This window comes from Vicia villosa, linkage group LG3 (assembly GCF_029867415.1).
Source record: "Vicia villosa cultivar HV-30 ecotype Madison, WI linkage group LG3, Vvil1.0, whole genome shotgun sequence".
Classification (NCBI taxonomy): domain Eukaryota; kingdom Viridiplantae; phylum Streptophyta; class Magnoliopsida; order Fabales; family Fabaceae; genus Vicia; species Vicia villosa.
Genome location: NC_081182.1, coordinates 33,006,730 through 33,026,086, shown reverse-complemented (window position 1 = coordinate 33,026,086; position 19,357 = coordinate 33,006,730). Strand labels below are relative to the sequence as shown.

The 19,357-nt window shown below is 36.3% G+C and overlaps 1 protein-coding gene across 1 annotated transcript in view; it reads left to right on the top strand.

Moving 5' to 3' along the window:
- Positions 1–832: 832 nt before the first annotated feature.
- The window catches only part of LOC131657837 (serpin-ZX-like), a 43,006-nt gene continuing 24,481 nt past the window's right edge, over positions 833–19,357 (top strand). Inside the window, exons 1-2 of the mRNA XM_058927195.1 lie at positions 833–1,228; positions 1,375–2,184. Coding sequence (XP_058783178.1) covers positions 833–1,228; positions 1,375–2,184 — 1,206 coding nt within the window. The remainder of the gene's footprint in view (positions 1,229–1,374; positions 2,185–19,357) is intronic.

The window sequence follows — 19,357 nt, the reverse complement described above, 5'->3', positions numbered from 1 at the left end:
GACACAAAGATATACTCCAAGTTTCTGTATGTAGTAGTCATCACTCAACTCTAAGTACCTTATCCTAACCTTTGTTAATATTTAATAATTTTTAATATAATACTTATTTTAATTTTAAATCAAATATAGTACAATCCTAGAATCAATTTAAAAATCTAAAGTCAAATAACTCTTAATTAAAATAAGAATTAAATTATTATAAATAATAATACTTAAATGATATAATTTGCTCAAAAACTATTTTCAATTTTTATTACAAATCTAAATATTTTTCAATCTTTTTATTATATGTTGTTTACAAATTCAGGTTAATTAATAACTCAAAATTTGATATTTTGTTACTAAAAATATTTCTTATGTTTTCATAAGTATTTTTTAATTAATATATCTTTATTATGTTTAAATATTTAAGTTGATTTTGAAATTTCCGTCATTACTTGAATCCATGGTGTTGATTACATTATCATATAGCTTTGTCATCCCTTGATTCACTCTTAGATACGAACTTTTCGCACAATATCTTTCCCTTCAATATATTTAGTACCCTCTCATTAATGAAGATTTCAAAGCATGATTAAATTCTATGAGAAAATTAATCGTAAAATTTGGCCCTAATATTTTTGCATTGCGTGATAGGCAAGTTACCATTTGTATTATATATATCCCATTAAAATAGCCTTTTGGGTAACTTGATTAGCAAGGTAACTTTGGTATAAATATATAAGAGTTTAGGGTTTAGCAAGCTACTCTCTTTTCTACCTCTCTAGGGTTTTAGGAGAGACTAGAAATTTATTTTACCTGCAAAATTGTTATCGATTCAATCAGAATAAGAATGAATCTCGTCGGCAAATCAAGCACCAACCAAACGGAGGTTTCATTAACCATCGCCAAACATTTGTTCTCTAAAGAAGAATACAAAGAAAAGAACATTGTGTTTTCGCCATTGTCGCTCCAAATCATACTCAGTATCATCGCTGTTGGCTCTCAGGGTTCCACGAAACACCAGCTTCTTGAATTCCTCCATTCTGACTCTACCGGCAAACTGAAAACCTTATGCTTTCAACTCGTTTCCTATGTGCTCGCCGATAACAGCTCCGCCGGCGGACCTCTGGTCTCTTTCGTCAATGGTGTTTGGGTTCAACAATCCTCTTCTCTTAAACCTTCCTTCAAAAAAAGCGTGTCTACTGATTTCAAAGCCGCTATTGCCTCAGTTGATTTTATAACCAAGGTATATTAATCTATCAACTATCATCATAATATTTTTACCATGATTTTTTTGCACTTTAGTTTAGACTTTAGAGTATTAACAATCAATGTTTAGCTTATCTTATATTGTTTTTCTTTTTTACCAAAAATCTTATATTGTTTTGAAAGGCGCATGAAGTGGCAAAAGAAGTGAATTTATGGGCTGAAAAAGAGACAAAAGGTCTTATAAAGAATCTACTTCCACCTGAGTCTGTTGATAGCTTAACCAGACTCATATTTGCAAATGCACTATATTTCAAAGGTACATGGCGGACAGAGTTTGATATATCAAAAACAAAAGACTATGATTTTTACCTTCTCAATGGAAGCTCAGTCAAAGTTCCTTTCATGACGAGTAAGGATGAACAGTATATCAGTGCTTTTGATGGTTTTAAAGTTCTTCGCCTTTCTTATAAAAAGGGACGTGACTCATATAAGCATGAGGATAAGCGTAGTTTCTCTATGTACATTTATCTTCCTGATGCAAAAGATGGATTGTTAGCTTTGATCGGAAAGGTTGCTTCTGATTCTGAATTTTTGGAGCATACACGTCCTAGAAAGTCAGTGCCAGTAGGTGACTTTAGAATTCCAAGATTCAATATTTCTTTTGACCTTGAAACTTCTAGAATGTTGAAGGAGCTAGGAGTGGTTTTACCTTTCTCTGAAACAGGTGGAGGTTTGACAAAAATGGTAGAGGACGCTTCTATAGGTGAAGAACTTTATGTTTCGGCAATATATCACAAATCTTATATTGAAGTAAATGAAAGAGGAACTGAAGCTGCTGCAGTGACCTGGTTGGAAATGAGGGCAGGATGTTCTAGGTTTAGAAAACCACCACCACCTCCCATAGACTTTGTAGCCGACCACCCTTTCATGTTTTTGATTAGGGAAAATTGCTCTGGAACAATACTCTTTATTGGACAAGTGCTCAATCCCGGAGTTTTAAAAAGCAGTTCTATACCGCAAAAACAGTCACAACAAACCGGTTATAAAAGGCGTCAATATTGATATCATTATTAAACCATTTTTATGATGAAAAATAATTTATAGTTGATTTATACTGTGAACCACGACCATTAATTTGGATCACCCTAGATTAAGAGAAACTCTTGTTTTTTTATTAAGAATCTATTTTTAAGTGGCATTTCTTGTGCTTTTTTTTTATAATGTTTTGTTTGCCTTTTTTAAAAAAAAATAATCTCTTGCTCATTGAATTGGTAGACGTTGTTTATTTCAAATAGTTTCCTTTTAATTTTTTTTCTTCAAATGTTCCTTATTTGTTCTTTGAATTCCCATTATAAACAATTGCATTCAAAGTTGACACATCTACCCTCGCCCAATTACAAGATTACATCAAACAAGATTACATCAAACTCAAAGAGTGTTCCCACATGTGCGGATGGTTATGTAAACACTCGTTTTCATATATAAATTCAAAATGTTTTGGATCATGAGGGGTCTGAATTATTATTGGGATTTGAACAATCGTTAAAACCTCAACATTTTCCATCTAGTGTGTAACTCTTACTCACTTAATATAGTCTTCTTATCAAATGTGAATTCACTCATTCAAATAGATATGCTTCCCCTCAAGAGAGTTTTTTTTTCCTTCATCTATATTTGCATGACCGTTGTTTGCTCTAGTTCCACTATTTTTGGGTTATCAGAAGGTTCAAGGGTCATCACATTTAGTTTTAAATAATTACTTAAAATAAGTTGGACACTATATTTGAACAAAATATCACAAGACATTAGATTATGATTCTCTCACTTATAAAATATTTGGACACTATATTTGAACAAAATATCATAGGACATTAGATTATGTTTCTCTCACTATATTTGAACAAAATATCATAGGACACTATTTAATATTTTTATTTTTATCTAATGTGAGACTTTTATCACTACTATAAAATATATATATTTTTCCAAACATCTTATTAGGTCGGTCTATAAATCAACCAAAATAATAAGTTAATAACTCTTATATTTTTTTTTTATTTAATCCAATGACTTCCCAGCTGATAATTTGATAAAAACAGGTAGAATAGCCATCTAGGCTAAGTGCTTTCCACTATCCCGTGTCATAAACCTCCTACCTAATCGCCATATCTTTCACATCTAGACTTAAAAGATTGAAAGAATCTTGGAAAGTTTCAAAGATATGAAACCAATGTCTGGAACCACGTATCCTTTTTAGAAGACTTAATAAAAATATTTTTGTAAAAAGAGGTGCTCATAGCTTGAAGTTGGTAAAATATCTTATCATTAGTGTCACTGAGTGTCGCTACCGCGAAAATCAACAGAGTCGCTACTAACATATTTATCCTGAAGAGGAAGGGAATGCCAGCAAACCATAAAACAAAACAACGGTCTCACGACCGGAGAAGAGGGTTAGGGAGTCGGTTACGCGAGGGGAAGGTGTTAGCACCCCTCGCGCCCATCGTACTCGATGGTATCCACGCCCGTGTCTAAAACTATGGGTGTGTAACAAATCTACGCCTAAACTGAAGTAGTATGCATGCAAAACGTATGGAATGGAAAGAGTTATACTCGCACGGGCCCTACCCCGCTGCCAACGTATCCTTTTTGAGGAATCACTACAACACGGAAGGCCTACGAAAGCGCTTATTTTGGGCTTTAAAAGCGCTTTAAAGCGCTGTGAAAGCCAGCGCTGGCGTAGGTAACAAAAGCGCTTCTAAAAGCGCTCTGGTAGACCCCCCCCTATAAGAGCGTTTTTCTGGAAAAAGCGCTCTGGTATCCCCCCCTATTAGAGCGCTTTTCTGGAAAAAGCGCTCTGATAGCCCCCCCTATAAGAGCGCTTTTCCAAAAGCGCTTTCGTAGGTTGCGTTTTTTATTTTATTTTTTATGCTTTTTTTTTATAAACCTATTATTTTTATAATTTCTAAACCTGCATTTATGGCAGCATTATTTCATGAACCTGTAATTTACCATTGTTATCCCATAAACCTATAATTTACAATCGTAATCCCATTATTTCAGTAATCTCATTATTTCAACAAAGAAGCGATTTCGATTATATACTAAACATGCATTATAATTATACCATTGTAATTAATCCAAAATATATATACACCGATTCACATATTTCTAACATGAAAACAACTAAACCAATTCACATGACATTATAACAATAAGAAAATCATCCCTAAACAACTAAATCAACTAAATCGGTCCTAGTCCTGCAAAGTCTGAACATCTTCAAATGACTGAAAATCTTCACAATCTGCAAAATAAAAATAATATAATCAAAATAAGATTATTATTATATAAAGGCTCTAAAATAAGAAGGTAAAGAGTAGAACGAGTATATATATATATATATATATATATATATATATATATATATATATATATATATATATATATATATATATGTCGTGTAAAAAGAATAATCAAATTAAATATATCAATAAATACAAATTAATTTATTAATATTTAGGACTTTATATATCTAACTTGAATACATGGAATGAAATATCATTTATTGTAAATTAGTTCAACAAATTTTGTACATAAAGTTTACCTTAAATTTAACACAACCACGTCATATAGCCCAGAGGGATAAAGCAATATAGATCACTAACAATAATCCTGTCACAGACACCCTCAAGAACAACATTAGCTACATGTTATTGATAGGAACACTATTAGAAACTCAACCAACAGCATGTCAAACAATTACAGAATTTGAGAAGTTGTTACCAAATTGATCAAAAGAGCACAGTATCCTTGTGAGCTTTCTACTATCTCTTAGCAATATAAGAAGTTTCTCTGCAACAACAATTAATGTAAAGTTCACAACCAATTGACAGGAAAAATTAGACACAAATAAAAGTTGAATATTAATTTCTATGACAAATAATACATGACAACTAGTTACTACTACTTACCCTTCAGCGTTTTCCTTCATCTTTGAGCTATGCTATATCTACACTTATTTTCCTACACTTGTATATTACACCGTATATTTTAACACAGATAGATACTTGTGCACAGAAATTAAGATAGACTAAATTAATAAAAAATGAATTGTATACCTTGTATGTAGAAAATTACGGTGTTGGTGTAAGCTAGGGGTGTATGTTTACTCAATCAATAAATGTTGCAATAATGAGAAGGGGTTGTTGGACTAGAAATTTGAAGGTTTTGTTGGACTTAACCTGCATCGCCTCATTTCTATCCAAGTTGTATTGTGTCACAGAATATGAATCAAATAACTGTACCCCGAAGGATCCTGCCACAGAAGACTTCGGGGTACATTACTTGATTCATATTCTGTGGAACATAATCGGCAGGGGCACATTGTGTTCTATCCTTTACCAGTCCATCCACTGTTTGAAGCTCAACCTACAATAGAAAAACGTGATTATTACTAACTACATATAGAAAATCTTGAATCATGTAAAAGTTGATGAAACAGATATCCCTTGTAGGTCTCATTATCAATAACATCTTCTACTTACTTGATACATGTCTTCAATACTCTAAATCACTGATAAAAACCTAACAAAAGCGCTTTATAAAAGTTTAATAGCTCATATTGTCATTTAAAATGATTAGTTTGTCATTTATAAAAGTTTAATAGCTCAGTTTATTTTATGATTGTCATCTATGGCTAGTTAAAAGTAGAATGTTAATTTCCAGATACATTATATTGAAAAAAAAATTAGAATGTGTAAGCTAAAAGAGTTCAAAAGTTCCCTAGAAATGAATGTTCTCAACACGTTCCACATTGGAACTCGTAATAGTGGCTAATAAAACAAAAAGTCCTATGCTTTATGTCCAGAAAAAGATCATGTAAAAAGCGATCAATCCTGGAGGCCCTTTAAATCAATTCATACTAAATTAAAAAGTGTATAAAACTATAGATAATACATCTATAGATGTAAATACTAACTTCACGGATCTAATGAAACTTTTATTCCAAAAACAAATTACTTGAGTTTTTTTTTTCTGCATAAAAACCTAACAAACTTTGTCTTCAATACTCTAAATCACGCTAATAAATATAATCCCTTGTAGGTCTCATTATCAATAACATCTTCTACTTACTTGATACATGTCTTCAATACTCTAAATCACTGATAAAAACCTAACAAACTTTGTCTTCAATACTCTAAATCACACTGATAAAACCTAAATCACTGATAAATTAAAAAAGCCCCAATAATATTAACTATAACCCTAAATAAAATTTTGTATTTTTGAAAGCAAACAATGAAAAAAAGGAAAATTTCCGGCACAAAACCCTAACCTGAACAGAGAAGAGACGGTTGAAGGGTGGCGATGGAGTGAGGAAGGCGGCGGCGGAGTCGGTTGAAGGCTGGAGAGGGAGTGAGGACGGCGGAGCAACGAAAGGAAGAAGAAGGTTAGCGTGTTTTGGATCTGAAACAAAACGCGTGTGTTTGTAAAATATATAATTTTTTAAATGGGCTACCAGAGCGCTTTTCAAAAGCGCTTTAATAACACCCCCTACCAGAGCGCTTTTATCCCAAAAGCGCTTTCGTAGCACCCACCCTATAAGAGCGCTTTTAAAAGCGCTTTCATAACCCCCCTACCAGAGCGCTTTTTAAAAGCGCTCTCATACCCCCCTACCAGAGCGCTTTTTGAAAGCGCTCTCATAACCCCCCCTACCAGAGCGCTTTTTTTGCATCATTTTCCCTTGTTTATTAATTTTGTTTTTAGCGAGCCCTACGAGAGCGCTTTTGCTAAAAGCGCTTTAGTAGCTGCGCTGCTACAGCTTAAATTTGGCGTAGTGAATCAGAGGTACCGTAGCTTGGCTAACTAGTTTTTGTTTGTTTTGTTTTTTTAGGTGAACGAGTTACATTCACACTCCGCTGCTCGACCTTTGGAGTCTTATGCTTGAGAATGGAGTGGAAATAACAAGCTCTTAAGAAAAGAAAATCAAAGAGTTTGGTTTGTGTTTTAAAGAATGCATGAGAAAAACCTAAGCTAAGGGGGAAAGCTTCCTACCTACGTTATCATACAAAGGTTACAAGTCTAAACTAGGCTAGCAACCTACAGGGAAAAAGTGAATGCAAACAAAAGTATCACACAAATGAGTCTTACTCGTAAAGCAAACACCTACTGCACAGGCCAAGTAGTAGAAAAGCGGTTTCGCCACAACCAAGGGGAGCGGATCACCCGAGTCAACCAAGCATTAGACCTCGCGCAAAAAGAGATCAGGCCATAGACAAGAGGAGCGAATCCCTCTCAGCAACCAAGTCGTCACAGATCTAAAAGGAAAACGGTGCGTGCGTACACCGAGCATCAACGTCGGTCAACGTGAGCTAAGAAACGTGGGGGTTCGATTGCATGAACCCGCTTCACATTACCCATTGGGCCTTCGACTCGATGATCTTGGGGACTTGTCCAGAGCTCTGAACTTGCAAAAAGTGAGCATAGGGACAACCTGGGTACTAAAAGTTGCGGGGGTTGATTGCTAACCCTCTCAGCTTGCCTTCTTGAGGACATACATTGGTCTTTGTTAGGAATTCCTGCCAGCACAAACGTAAGCACACCAACGAAAATATAGTCTCTTTCGAGGGCTTGGCCAGACGAATGCCTAAGTCCTACTTCTTAGGTTAAAGGATGAATGAAAGCAATAAAATGCGGGAAGAAGATAAAATGAAACGAGATCAATACCAAACAGATTATGATCCGTGAATTGCTGCAAACAATAATAAAGAAAACCAGAGATCCCGCGAGCGAGCTAGAAAAAGCAACATGCAAATAATCAGCACACCGATTAGACTCGTAGTCAACAAGAATCGGCGCCGTGAAAAAAAATCACCCGTCGATATGTGCGTCAAGCACAAACGTACTATACACCTGCAAGGGAACATGAAATCCAGACAATACAAATATAAAAGTGACGTGCACGTCTCATGATCGAAATGCAAATCAGGAAGAGATAATGCCGTGTCCCGCAAGTAAAGCGGAACACGAGAGAATTAGCGTCGATCGAGAGTTGCCTTCGGAATGCCTTGCATACTAGCACACAAGTTAGAGATAACAAAATCCGCAATCGGAATTGCGTTATTGAATTATAAGCTAAATCGGAAATGGATAACGAAATAGAAAGTGAACACATAGCGAAAGTAAACAAGACAACAACATGGAATTGCATTCACAAGCATATCGAAATTGTACACCAAAACAAGTATTTACATGCACAACGGTACACTGAAACAGCGAAACCGAGTAAAAACCGTAAAAACTAAACATGTTGGAATCAAACCAAAATTTCATGGTAAGCTAGAAACGTGCCAAAGAACTCAAATATGCGGTGGGAATTTATTAAATCGGCCCGGAGGCCCGACTTCGGAAACGGGAAAGTAGCAAAATCGACAAAAAAAGTCGGTCGAAACCGAAGATAAAACTCACAATCAGCTCTGAAAATATTATTCCACTCAAGAAGCATTATTCACATGATAAAAAACGCTAAGCGGTTCAAAAGATATGGTATTTTCACTTAAACCTAACGCGTCGCGTCTACTTTTGCAAAACGGAAGAAAAAGAGAAAAAAATTATGACAGAAAATTACAGCATCTAGTAGCATCAATTAGCACTCAAACAAGTCTTACTATCATCTTGTATCAACAATCAAACAACACACTAAAAGCTAGACAAAAATTTCTTTAATTTCTATGTTCTTTTTATGAGTTAAAAGTGGTGAAATGCAACGACAACTACACAACCAAAAAAACCTACACGATCAATGTTCAATACAGTCCCAATTATTCACAAAAAAAATGGTATAATCCTAGAAAAAGAGAAAAAAAACATGACATAAAATTACAGCACCTAGTAGCATCAATTAGCACTCAAACAAGTCTTACTATCACCTTGTATCAACCATCAAACAACATACTAAAAGCTAGACCAAAATCTCTTTAATTTATATGTTCTTTTTATGAGTTAAAAGTGGTGAAATGCAACAACATCTATTCAAGTTTATACGTCACTCATCCCATCAACAATTATTATTAAATCAACTTCAGCATGCTAACACAAGAATTGAGGAAGAACTAACCGAACGAAGTGCGACAAAGCCACCTGATCGGATTTGTTTTCGGAGAGGTAGTGTGTTCGAAGTCGTGAACCTGAGGAACAGATGCCAGCTATAGCTGCGTAGAGGTCGCGACGAATTAGAGATACAATCGCACAGAGAAGCTAGCGAATTGATCGCGCGGCCGCGGATTGAAGATGGGAGAGTAAGGTTCTTGCTTGAATTTGTGAATTTTGCTATTTTTTCTTCATGTTCTTGATGAATGCGTATGACGGCTTTGGCTAATATGCATAAGGATTTTCCTTATGCACCATGCATTAGTCTACATAAGTCATTGGATCATGTTGTTAATCCAGTATTGAGTATTGAGTATTGAGTATTGAGTGGTGAGTATTGAGTATTGAGTAATAACAAATGATATCTAGAATTTGATTCAATGATCTAAGGGTCCATAATAATCTATGCACGGTGCATAGATTTTTATCTATGCATGGTAACTGAGATTTTGAGTATTTTTTATTTTGAGAGAATTGAGAGAGAATGAGAGAAAGTGTTTTTGAGAATTTTGGGTGAATGGAAGTTATGAGAGAAAAGGAGGGAAAATGGTTTATATAGTGTAAGTGGTGAAATGTCCAAAACGCCCTTAATTATCTCCTTTTGGCCCGTTTTTGAGGAAACGCGACTCGGTGCAAAATTTGGAAACGGGACCAATGTCAACTTGATGATGACCAAATTTGGGACTCGTAGCCTCGATAATCGTCTCAATCTGATAAGAGATGAAGAAATTTCGTGCGTTTGAATGACGAGAAACGTCGATTCATCTGACGTCACAGTGCAGAATTTTGTGGGTATCGCTCAAAGAACATGATAAAACTCCATCTTCGGCTCGAAATATGAATGTGCACGTGTGACAAAGAATCGAAGCTAACGAAATTTACGAGAGAATGCCACCAGAATGGACCTCCTGCGATAAAAATCGAAGAATTTATGAATTTTCAAATTTGTCTCGACATACGCGAAAACACACTTTTCATTTAAAAATCACGACGCTCTTCCAAATGCTGGGCATTTTCAGCGCATATTTGGTCGATGGGCCGAACATATGAAATCTCGAGAATAATGACACGAAGCTGCAGTTAAAATCTTGAGCGAATCTGAAAAGCGAGTTATGAGATATGAATTTTTAATGCCCGAAAACTTACAATTCAGCATCCTTTTTCACTGCGAACGCTCCAATAATTAGCAAATTCGACAACTTTCCTCAAAGAACTCGTTTCTGAGCCAAACATGAAAGTTGTAGAGGACGTCGAAATAGTACCGTGTAAACCAAATTTCGTGTCATATTTCCTTAAAACCATGAGAACTCTTTATTTTTTTTCTTCCATTTTCAAACGACGAAATAACATCTTTTATAACTTATAGCTCAACTAAATAGGGCAAATTTTGGGGTGCAACAACTGCCACTATTCAAACTTGAACCTAAGGAGCGAAATAAAGTTTTGAACCGTCGAGGTGTGTGGTGGTCGTTTTCTTTACCTCCCTGTTTCACTTGGGAGGACGGCACGCTAAACCCTTCACGCGAAATTTGGAAGGAGAATGCGCCCGTGGTGGGATGAATTTTATTTCAGTTCTTCCTACGATATCACACGAACTTTCTTATTTGTCCTACGAGTAGGAAAGGGAAAAAAAGATCTCAACTAAACCCTAGGAGTTTGCTAAGTGTGGGGATTTACACCTAGACTAGAAATTCTGGAGTCCGGGAGGTCGGTTATACATAGGGAAGTGTTTAAACACCCTACATATCTGTAGTACTCTACAGGAACCTTCTCTGTGTCATTTGTGTTTGTGTTTATTGCTAATGATTGGGAAAGTTTCTCCTTTGTATTAGGAGAGAGAATTGAATTGATTTTAAAAGACAGACAGACAGACAAACTGACTATTTTTGGTATTTTATTAGCTCGCTGAGATTCCTTGTGAACCTCATGCCTACATATCCCTAGTGGAAGTCAGAGCTTAATGTAGTTCGGGGAACTAACTAGGGAAATTAATTATTTTTGGTGCCTTGCTTGAAGCTCAAGGTTGAAGCTTGGAATTAAATCTCTGTTTACAGTAAAGAGACATGAAATTATCTCTACAGAGAGGTATTTGTACTATTCTACCACAAACATTTAAAGGAGTGACAGAATAACTGAATTCATTTCATTCAAGAGGGGGACCTTACTTGTGTATGTGCAAGTATACCAGTCAAATGCCTCTTAAATGAAAGAAAGATGCTCATCCAAATTAGGGAAAGTTACCACATGTCTGGGTTTTACTGCCAGCTCATGCCTTTCAAAATCCTAAATGGGAGACTTGATTAAAATTGAAATGAAATGTTTGTTTGTTTGAATGTGGTAGAGTAGTAAAAATATCTCTCTATGGAGATAAGCTATGTCTATCTACTGTATAAAAGATTTGACTTTTAGCTGGCTTGTATGAGGCCCAAGCTTGAGGCTTTTTGATTGATTAATTAATATTATTGACTCTGGGAGATGACTCCACTGGGAATTAATTACAGGGTATTTCTGTGTTCTGTACAAAGCCCAGAATTGAGGCTGACTCTACTTAGGGAGACTCTATTTGTGTGCCTTGTACAAAGCCCAAGGTTGTGGCTAACTGTTGAGGATAATTAAATGACTCTATTTTATGTGCCTTGTACAAAGCCCAAGGTTGTGGCTAACTCTAGCTAGGGGAAAACATTATTTTCTGCCTTGTACAAAGCCCAAGGTTGTGGCGGACTCTTAAATGAATTAAGTATGGATGACTATATGGGGAAAGATCCTAAGTGTTAGGAATCTTTGACACATGAAAGATATGGTTTATCTGCCTTGTACAAAGCCCAAGGTTGTGGCTACTGAGTGATGAAGGACTCACTGGGGAGACTCTATTATCTGCCTTGTACAATGCCCAAGGTTGAGGCTGACTCTTGACAGGGGAGTTTTATTGTTTGGGTGCCTTGTATGAAGCCCAAGGTTGAGGCTAACTGTTTTTGTTGGTTTTGACTCTACTGAGGAGGTTTTATTTATTAAAAGACTGTTTTTCTTTGGAAGCTAACCCTTTCCAGGGATTTGACTCAGCTGGTGAATTTGTCTGTTAAAAGACTGACTTTATCATGTTTTTTGGAGGCTGACCCTTTCCAGGGGTTTTGACTCTTTTGGGGAAATTATCTCCTAAGAGAATGAAATTATTTAATAGTTAATTTTGGAGGCTAACCCTTTCCAGGGGTTTTATTGAAATGAAGGAATGTCTGGAAGCTAACCCTTTCCAGGGATTTTGACATTTTAGACAGATGTTGGAGGCTAACCCTTTCCAGGGGTTTTATTAAAATGAATGGCAGAAAGATTATCTAATGGAGACTTCTTGTTTAAAGCCCAAGATGAAGGCTGACTCAATGCTGAGGATGACCAAACATGGATCCTAGACTCTGCTAAGGAAGATTGATGAAGATGAGGGTGACAGAGACTGTCCATGTCTCTCATTCCAAAAATGTACTCAATGTGAAATTGAGACAAACTTAGCTTGTTTAAAGTCTGGTTTTAAATTGGAAGAAACTCACCAGGGTAGGCTAAAAGGTGACTAAAGACCTGTTCTTATGTTTATAAGAAACCTGATGGGTCCTTGTATACAAGCTCAAGAGGAAGCTGGAAATGCTTTTAAGAAGCCTGTGGGTCCTTGTACAAAGCCCAAGAGGAGGCTAATCGAGGGTCCTTGTTATAGCACAAGAGAAAGCTATGTAGTTTTGAACTTATTTTGGCTCTAAGCAAATGGGTAAGAGGTTTCACCGGGAATAATTCCTCTTTGGGTGGATGTGTCCTATTATTTGGATTCTAAGGTTTTTGCCAAGATGTTTCACCGGGAATAATTCATCTTGGGGGTTTGAACTACAGATCTCTAATTAGGAAAGAGCCTTCACCGGGAAGACATTCTCAATCCTAGGTCATATTCCTATAATATATATATATAGTTTAACTGTCCTAAGGTTTATACTCAAACGCAGTTCTAAACTAATATATGCACAGTTTATATTTGACAGTAATCTAAATAAAGATTGTAAATTGAAAGCTTGTAAAGCCTAACCTGGATGGAGTGGAGGCCATTGAAGAAGTATGTACAGAGCCTCAACAGTATTTTTGTTGTTTTGTTGATAACAGTTGAATATATATGATAAACAGTTAATGGTTTTGAAAAACAGAAGAAGTGAAGATGGACAAAGGTCACATAGGTATCTGAAGAGTTTCACCGGGAATAATGCCCTTCAAATACCAGAGGAATGTTTTGAAAACAGAAAGAAGATTTTGAAAATACAGTTTTTAAAAACAAGCTAAGAAGAGAAGGTTTTTTGGGACTTACACTCTATTAGAGGCCAAGTACTTTGCAGTACCGGTGATAAAAGCAGTTGAAAATGATTTGAAATGATATAAGGTTTTGTTGTTTGAAAACCTTAATCATCCGTTTAATCGGAGATTGATAACAGCTTTGAAAATTGACAAAAGTCAACTTAATTAAAGTAAAAATAAAGATTTTTACTTAATTAAGACCTAAATAATTAGGGTTTTATCATAAACTTATTTACAAAGTGATTAGGTTAAAATAAAGTGATAATATATATTTAAAGTATTTAAGAAAACACTTAAAACATACTATTTTAAACCTAATTAAAAACTCAAGAAATAAATAATATTTTTATGATTTTTTTGACTATTCACAAAATAGATATATTAAATAATAGGTGTATGAAAAATGAAGTGAAAATGATTTATTTTGATAGGTTAAATAAATATGTGAAGTTGTGAAGAGAAATGAAAGAAATTAGTGTTAAAAAATTAAGTTTTGGCCCTTGGAGGGTTTGAACCCACGCCCTTGAGGTTACCAGCCCAAAACAACACCACTGAGCCAACGCGCGCTCAGTGTTAGTGACTTGCCTTCATTTGGTTATGTTTCAAAACAAGTTGTAAATCTTTGAAAAATAAAAGAACCAAAAAGTCTGGGGCGAGGGGGATTCGAACCCCAGACCTTTGGCATGAGGAGACTAAGAGCGCATGTGTGGCCACTAGGGCAAGTTATTCAGTCGTTAATAAAACGCACACCATTCAAAATAAAATAAACTCTCCCCTGAGAATTCAAATTTGCGCGCCACCACCATCTTCATCTTCAACCTCAAGCTCTCCATTTTTGAAATTCTGAACTTACTCGTTTCTCAACCATTTGCAACGATGTAAACATGAAACTTGCTCTAAATTCACTCACGATTCTAAATATGTAACTAACATGAACTATTATTAACTACATCTAATTAATTTACCAGAAATCGTGAAGAACCCTAAAATTTCAAAATTAAATTAAATGACTATACTGAAAGATAAATGGATGATGATAGAGGGTTTTCAATCCTCTGATGATGCTGAACAAGATAGAATCGAGCTATTTCACAAAGAGTACTTAAATTAAAGAGAGAGAGTTCAGAAACTTACCTCTGAAAATGGAGATCGTGAGGATGATAGAGAGCAACTGGGCTTGTATGAACGATCCCAAAAGCTTCCTTGTGGCTCAGTGATGCTAACTGAATGCTTGTAATGACCTCAAACCTCCTGAATTGTTCTATGGACCTCCCTCGATTTCAGCTTCAAGTGAACATGGAGGGTATTGATTCTCGAGTTACAGATGAGCTGCAGCCATCTGGTTAGCTTCACTATGACCTGAGGAGTGTGTCTGGATGATTGGCTTGCCTTGAAACCTTCTGAATCACTCCATGGACCTCCAACTGCAGATGCTCCAAAGTGAGAGCAACAATGGTGTTCCTCCACCTACAGAAGTGATCCAGGTGCTTGGATCACCTCAAATGACCTCCCTTGAGATGTTAGAATGCTCACTTCCCAAAGATAAGCTCTGGTTTGAAGAAATCGATTCTTCTTGCCAAAGAACTTTGAAAAACAATGAACAAGAGAAGAGAAAGAGAAAGCAAGTAATATGGTTGCTTTGGTGTGTTTTTCTACTGAATTGTGCTCTCCTATTTATAGGCAAATGTCTCAGTACTGAGTGAGAGAGTGAGCTTGCTTAGTGAAGCAAGTTTGGTTTCTTAGCCATGAAGAAATTTCAAAGAATATCCAAGTGTGATCATTGCATTTTCGAGCCACCTCCCCTATCCATTGATTCTATCTGATCTTAGGGGACAATTCAGATGCAAAGTGAGCTCTAATTGGTTGATGAGAAGATTCCTTGGGTGATTCATCAATTTGCCATAAATTCTCAAATGTAATCATTACATAATCACATGTTCTTGTTTTAGGAATCTTCTTCAATTATCATGGCATGGTGAAAATGAATGCATGGCATGTTTGCAGATGTATTATGGGTCATGTAGCATCTGTATTTGAGGTCATGTGCACAAAACTTCAAAGTTCCAAAATGATGCATGACCTATAATTTCACTTCATGAGGCCAACTTTGAACAAGCATAACTCTTAGCTCAAATTGAATTTTGAGAAGGTTGAACACAATTTGGAAAGCCCTAAACATCTACTTTAAATCATTAGTTTATGTCTTCTTCAGAATCCTTTGGGAAATTTGTGAAAAATGAGGCCAAAGTTGGAAGAAAACTAGGTTAAAACACTTAGAAAAATTTCTAAGTGTTTATGACCTAAACTTCAAAATTTCCAAAACTTCATAAATGGTTGATCTTTTGAAAAAAGTTCCCTTGTAAGATGTTGTTTTATTTGGCAAGATCTACAACTTTCATGTTGGAAGTTTTTTGAGTTGTGTAGGTGAAATTTTGAGATCTCACCATGCCCTCAAAAATCCTAATTCCCGACTTTTCGCTCCTTGATGAATTTCTTTGAATTTCTTTGGCCAAATGACTTTGACATCCATATATTGATGATATTGATCTTTGAAAGTCATTTTTTGACCAAAAACCTTAAAAGTCAATGATGATCCTTCACAGTTGACTTTTTCCTGACAAAGTGAATTTTTTGGGCTTTTGTGTAGAAATAAGATCTTCTCCCCAAATGGATGATATAAATGGATTATATGGAGGTAGTAGAGATCCTTGAATCATGTCTTGAGTTTTGGATTCATGCCCTGATCAGAAGTCAACTATCTTGGTGAATTAGGTCAAAACCCTAATTTGTCGACCATGTGAAAATAATGACTGTAGACTTTGAATTGAAGTGTGATGTCCAGTAGATCTTGTAATATGAGTTATTTGAAGATGATTGATGTCTTTGAATGATCCTCTGAGGTTTTTTAGGGTTTCCCAAATGTGATCCCTGATTTCAGTCCTTGAGAGGCTCAAAACCCTAGTCTGGTGACCTGAGTAAACCTGTACTCATATGACTAGATGTCTAATCAATCATAGATGAGAAAAGTGAAGTTTTTGAGCCCCATGATTGTATTAGAGACTAGTCTTTTTATTGATTGATCCTTTGCCTGAGCTTTCTTGTCTTTGAGCATCCTCGATTAGGTACCAGATGGAGAAATGACTGCTCTGGGTACTTGTCTTGACCTGATGAAAAATCCTGAAGATATGTCATCTCAGGGGGGTCAAAAATTAGGGTATGACAGATGCCCCTATTTAAGTTTCTTTTATCTGGAGGGAGAGAGATTGAGATCTCGATCTCTCCTGCGTAAAAGAGACTTAAATATCAAAGAATGCCCGAATTTTGGGCGCTCCTGAGATGTTGTAATTGATAAAATCTTTGCATGATTTGATCCTGTTGTCGCACTTGGCGGGGGATGAGGAGACAAACTCCTGCAGAAATACTTGATGTGGATTCTGGTGAATGGATGGCAATATAGGATGCGCAATCCATCTTCTTTAACTAAGTGTTGATACTTAGAAAAAGGTAAACAACCTCCTCTTGTTCCGGATGTCCAAATCTCGGAACTGGTCTTAGTTGCGTTTGGACAATATCTCAGATAAAGAGAAAATTTCCAAAGGTTTGTTTCCTCGTCAAACTTCTTACCAGCACTTGGAGGTAAGATACCATTTGACGGTAAATAAAGAAACTTTGAGGGTTTGTTTCCTCATCAAACTTCTCATCAGCACTTGGAGATGAGATACCATTTGATGGTAAATAAAGAAACTTCAAAGATTTGTTTCCTCATCAAACTTCTCATCAGCACTTAGAGATGAGATACCATTTGACGGTAATAAAGAAACTTTGAGGGTTTGTTTCCTCATCAAACTTCTCATCAGCACTTGGAGATGAGATACCATTTGATGGTAAATAAAGAAACTTTGAAGATCTTCCCTTTTGACCTGGCATCTTTGAAAGATTGTCATATGGGCCCATGCTTTTTGAGGGGCTAATGACTTTGTTTGAAGGCGGACGAACTGTTTTCGGGGTGAAAACTGCCATTCGTCGATTGGTGCCTGGGGAATCAACAAACTGTTTTCTTAAGGGGAAAACTACCATTTATTGACTCTGTGGGGAACTAAACATCTCTGAAACAGACAAACTGTTTGAAGAAACTACCATTTGTCGATCTCTTGAGTATTTAACAGACAAACTGTCTTTCCTTGGGGAAAGACTACCATTTGTTGACTCCGCTGGGGATCATGAACTATCTTCTGGATGAAGACTACCATTCACTGATTCTGTTGGGGAATCATTTGTCGATCTGCTGGGAGATTCTGGATTATTCTTTGACAAGAAGTGGCACCTCTCGACCTTGTTGGGGAAATGCCAAACTTTTGGGGAAGTCCAAAATGCGAAGCAGACTATCTTATCTGATGAAGATTGTCGAGCGTTGCTCTGCAGGAGATTCTCAGTTGAGGGATTCCAAAAGTGAACAAACTATCTCCTTGAGGGAGACTACCATCTATTGACTTGCTTGGGGAAATCTCTCTACATGGATCGTTGTCTTGAAGGAAAAAGTTTCTCCAGGACTTGCAGGGGAAACTTGAGTTCATGCCCTCATGACTCGGGCATTCTCATGATTAAAAGCCTAATTTGACTATGCAGTTGTGATGTAATGTATGCATGAATATTATGACAATTATAAAATGTAAAGTGAATGTGAATAGAATTGTCGCGGATGTAAAATCCTAATGATACGACTTGAATTCTTGTTGATCAGAAGATGTCCTCTTCTTGTAGTTCGAACTCTGTTTGGAACATCTGGCTACCAGTTGTCCGCTGTCCGAAGTAAATGATATGAATTGAAGTGAAGATCCGTCATCGGGAGATGTTCGCAAAGCGACCTCATGGGGAAATCTTGGTTCCCGGAGTCTCAACCGTTCTTGGAGCAACTGTTTGCATTCTTCCTACTGTTTGTAAACCTTAGAAAGAAATTTCACCTTTATTTTTGCAAGTAAATTCATTTTTATTTTATGAAAACAATTGTTTCAAGAAAATTACTGTTTAAACTTAAAATGCATTCCAAGAAACTGAATAAGACTAGATTGCAAAGGAAAGCACAAGGCTCAAATTATTATATATGGAATGGTAATCAGCCAAATGCTTGATTCCATGGAGTATTTACAAAGTTGGAAATTGGTAATTTTCGGGAAAAGGGCTACGATGAAACGTGATGATCGTTATCTTTCCTTTCCACTCCGAGTTGCGCTGTATTCGTGCTTCGTAGAAGATGACCTACTGCTGATGAACACTCCGCTATGGATTTTGAATGATCAAGTTTGTCCTGAACACAGTTACTTGCCATATATCCCTAACTTTTGCGTAAACTACCCCTTTCGGGTTTTAAGTTTACCGGGATTGATTATTTATTTTTTATGTCTCTAACTTTTGCCTGAATCGCCCTTTCGGGTTTTCGATTCACCGAGACGCTCTTTTTTGCCTAAGCCGCTCTTTGCGAGTTTTCAACTTAGCGAGCTGTTCTTTTATTTATTTAGGCGAAGTATTTCTTGACTGCGTCGACGTTCACAGGACGGGTGAATTCTTCTCCATCCATAGTCGTGAGTATTAAGGCTCCTCCTGAGAAAGCTCTCTTGACCACGTAGGGGCCATCATAATTGGGAGTCCATTTTCCTCTCGAATCTGTGAGAAAAGATTGAATCTTTTTGAGTACAAGGTC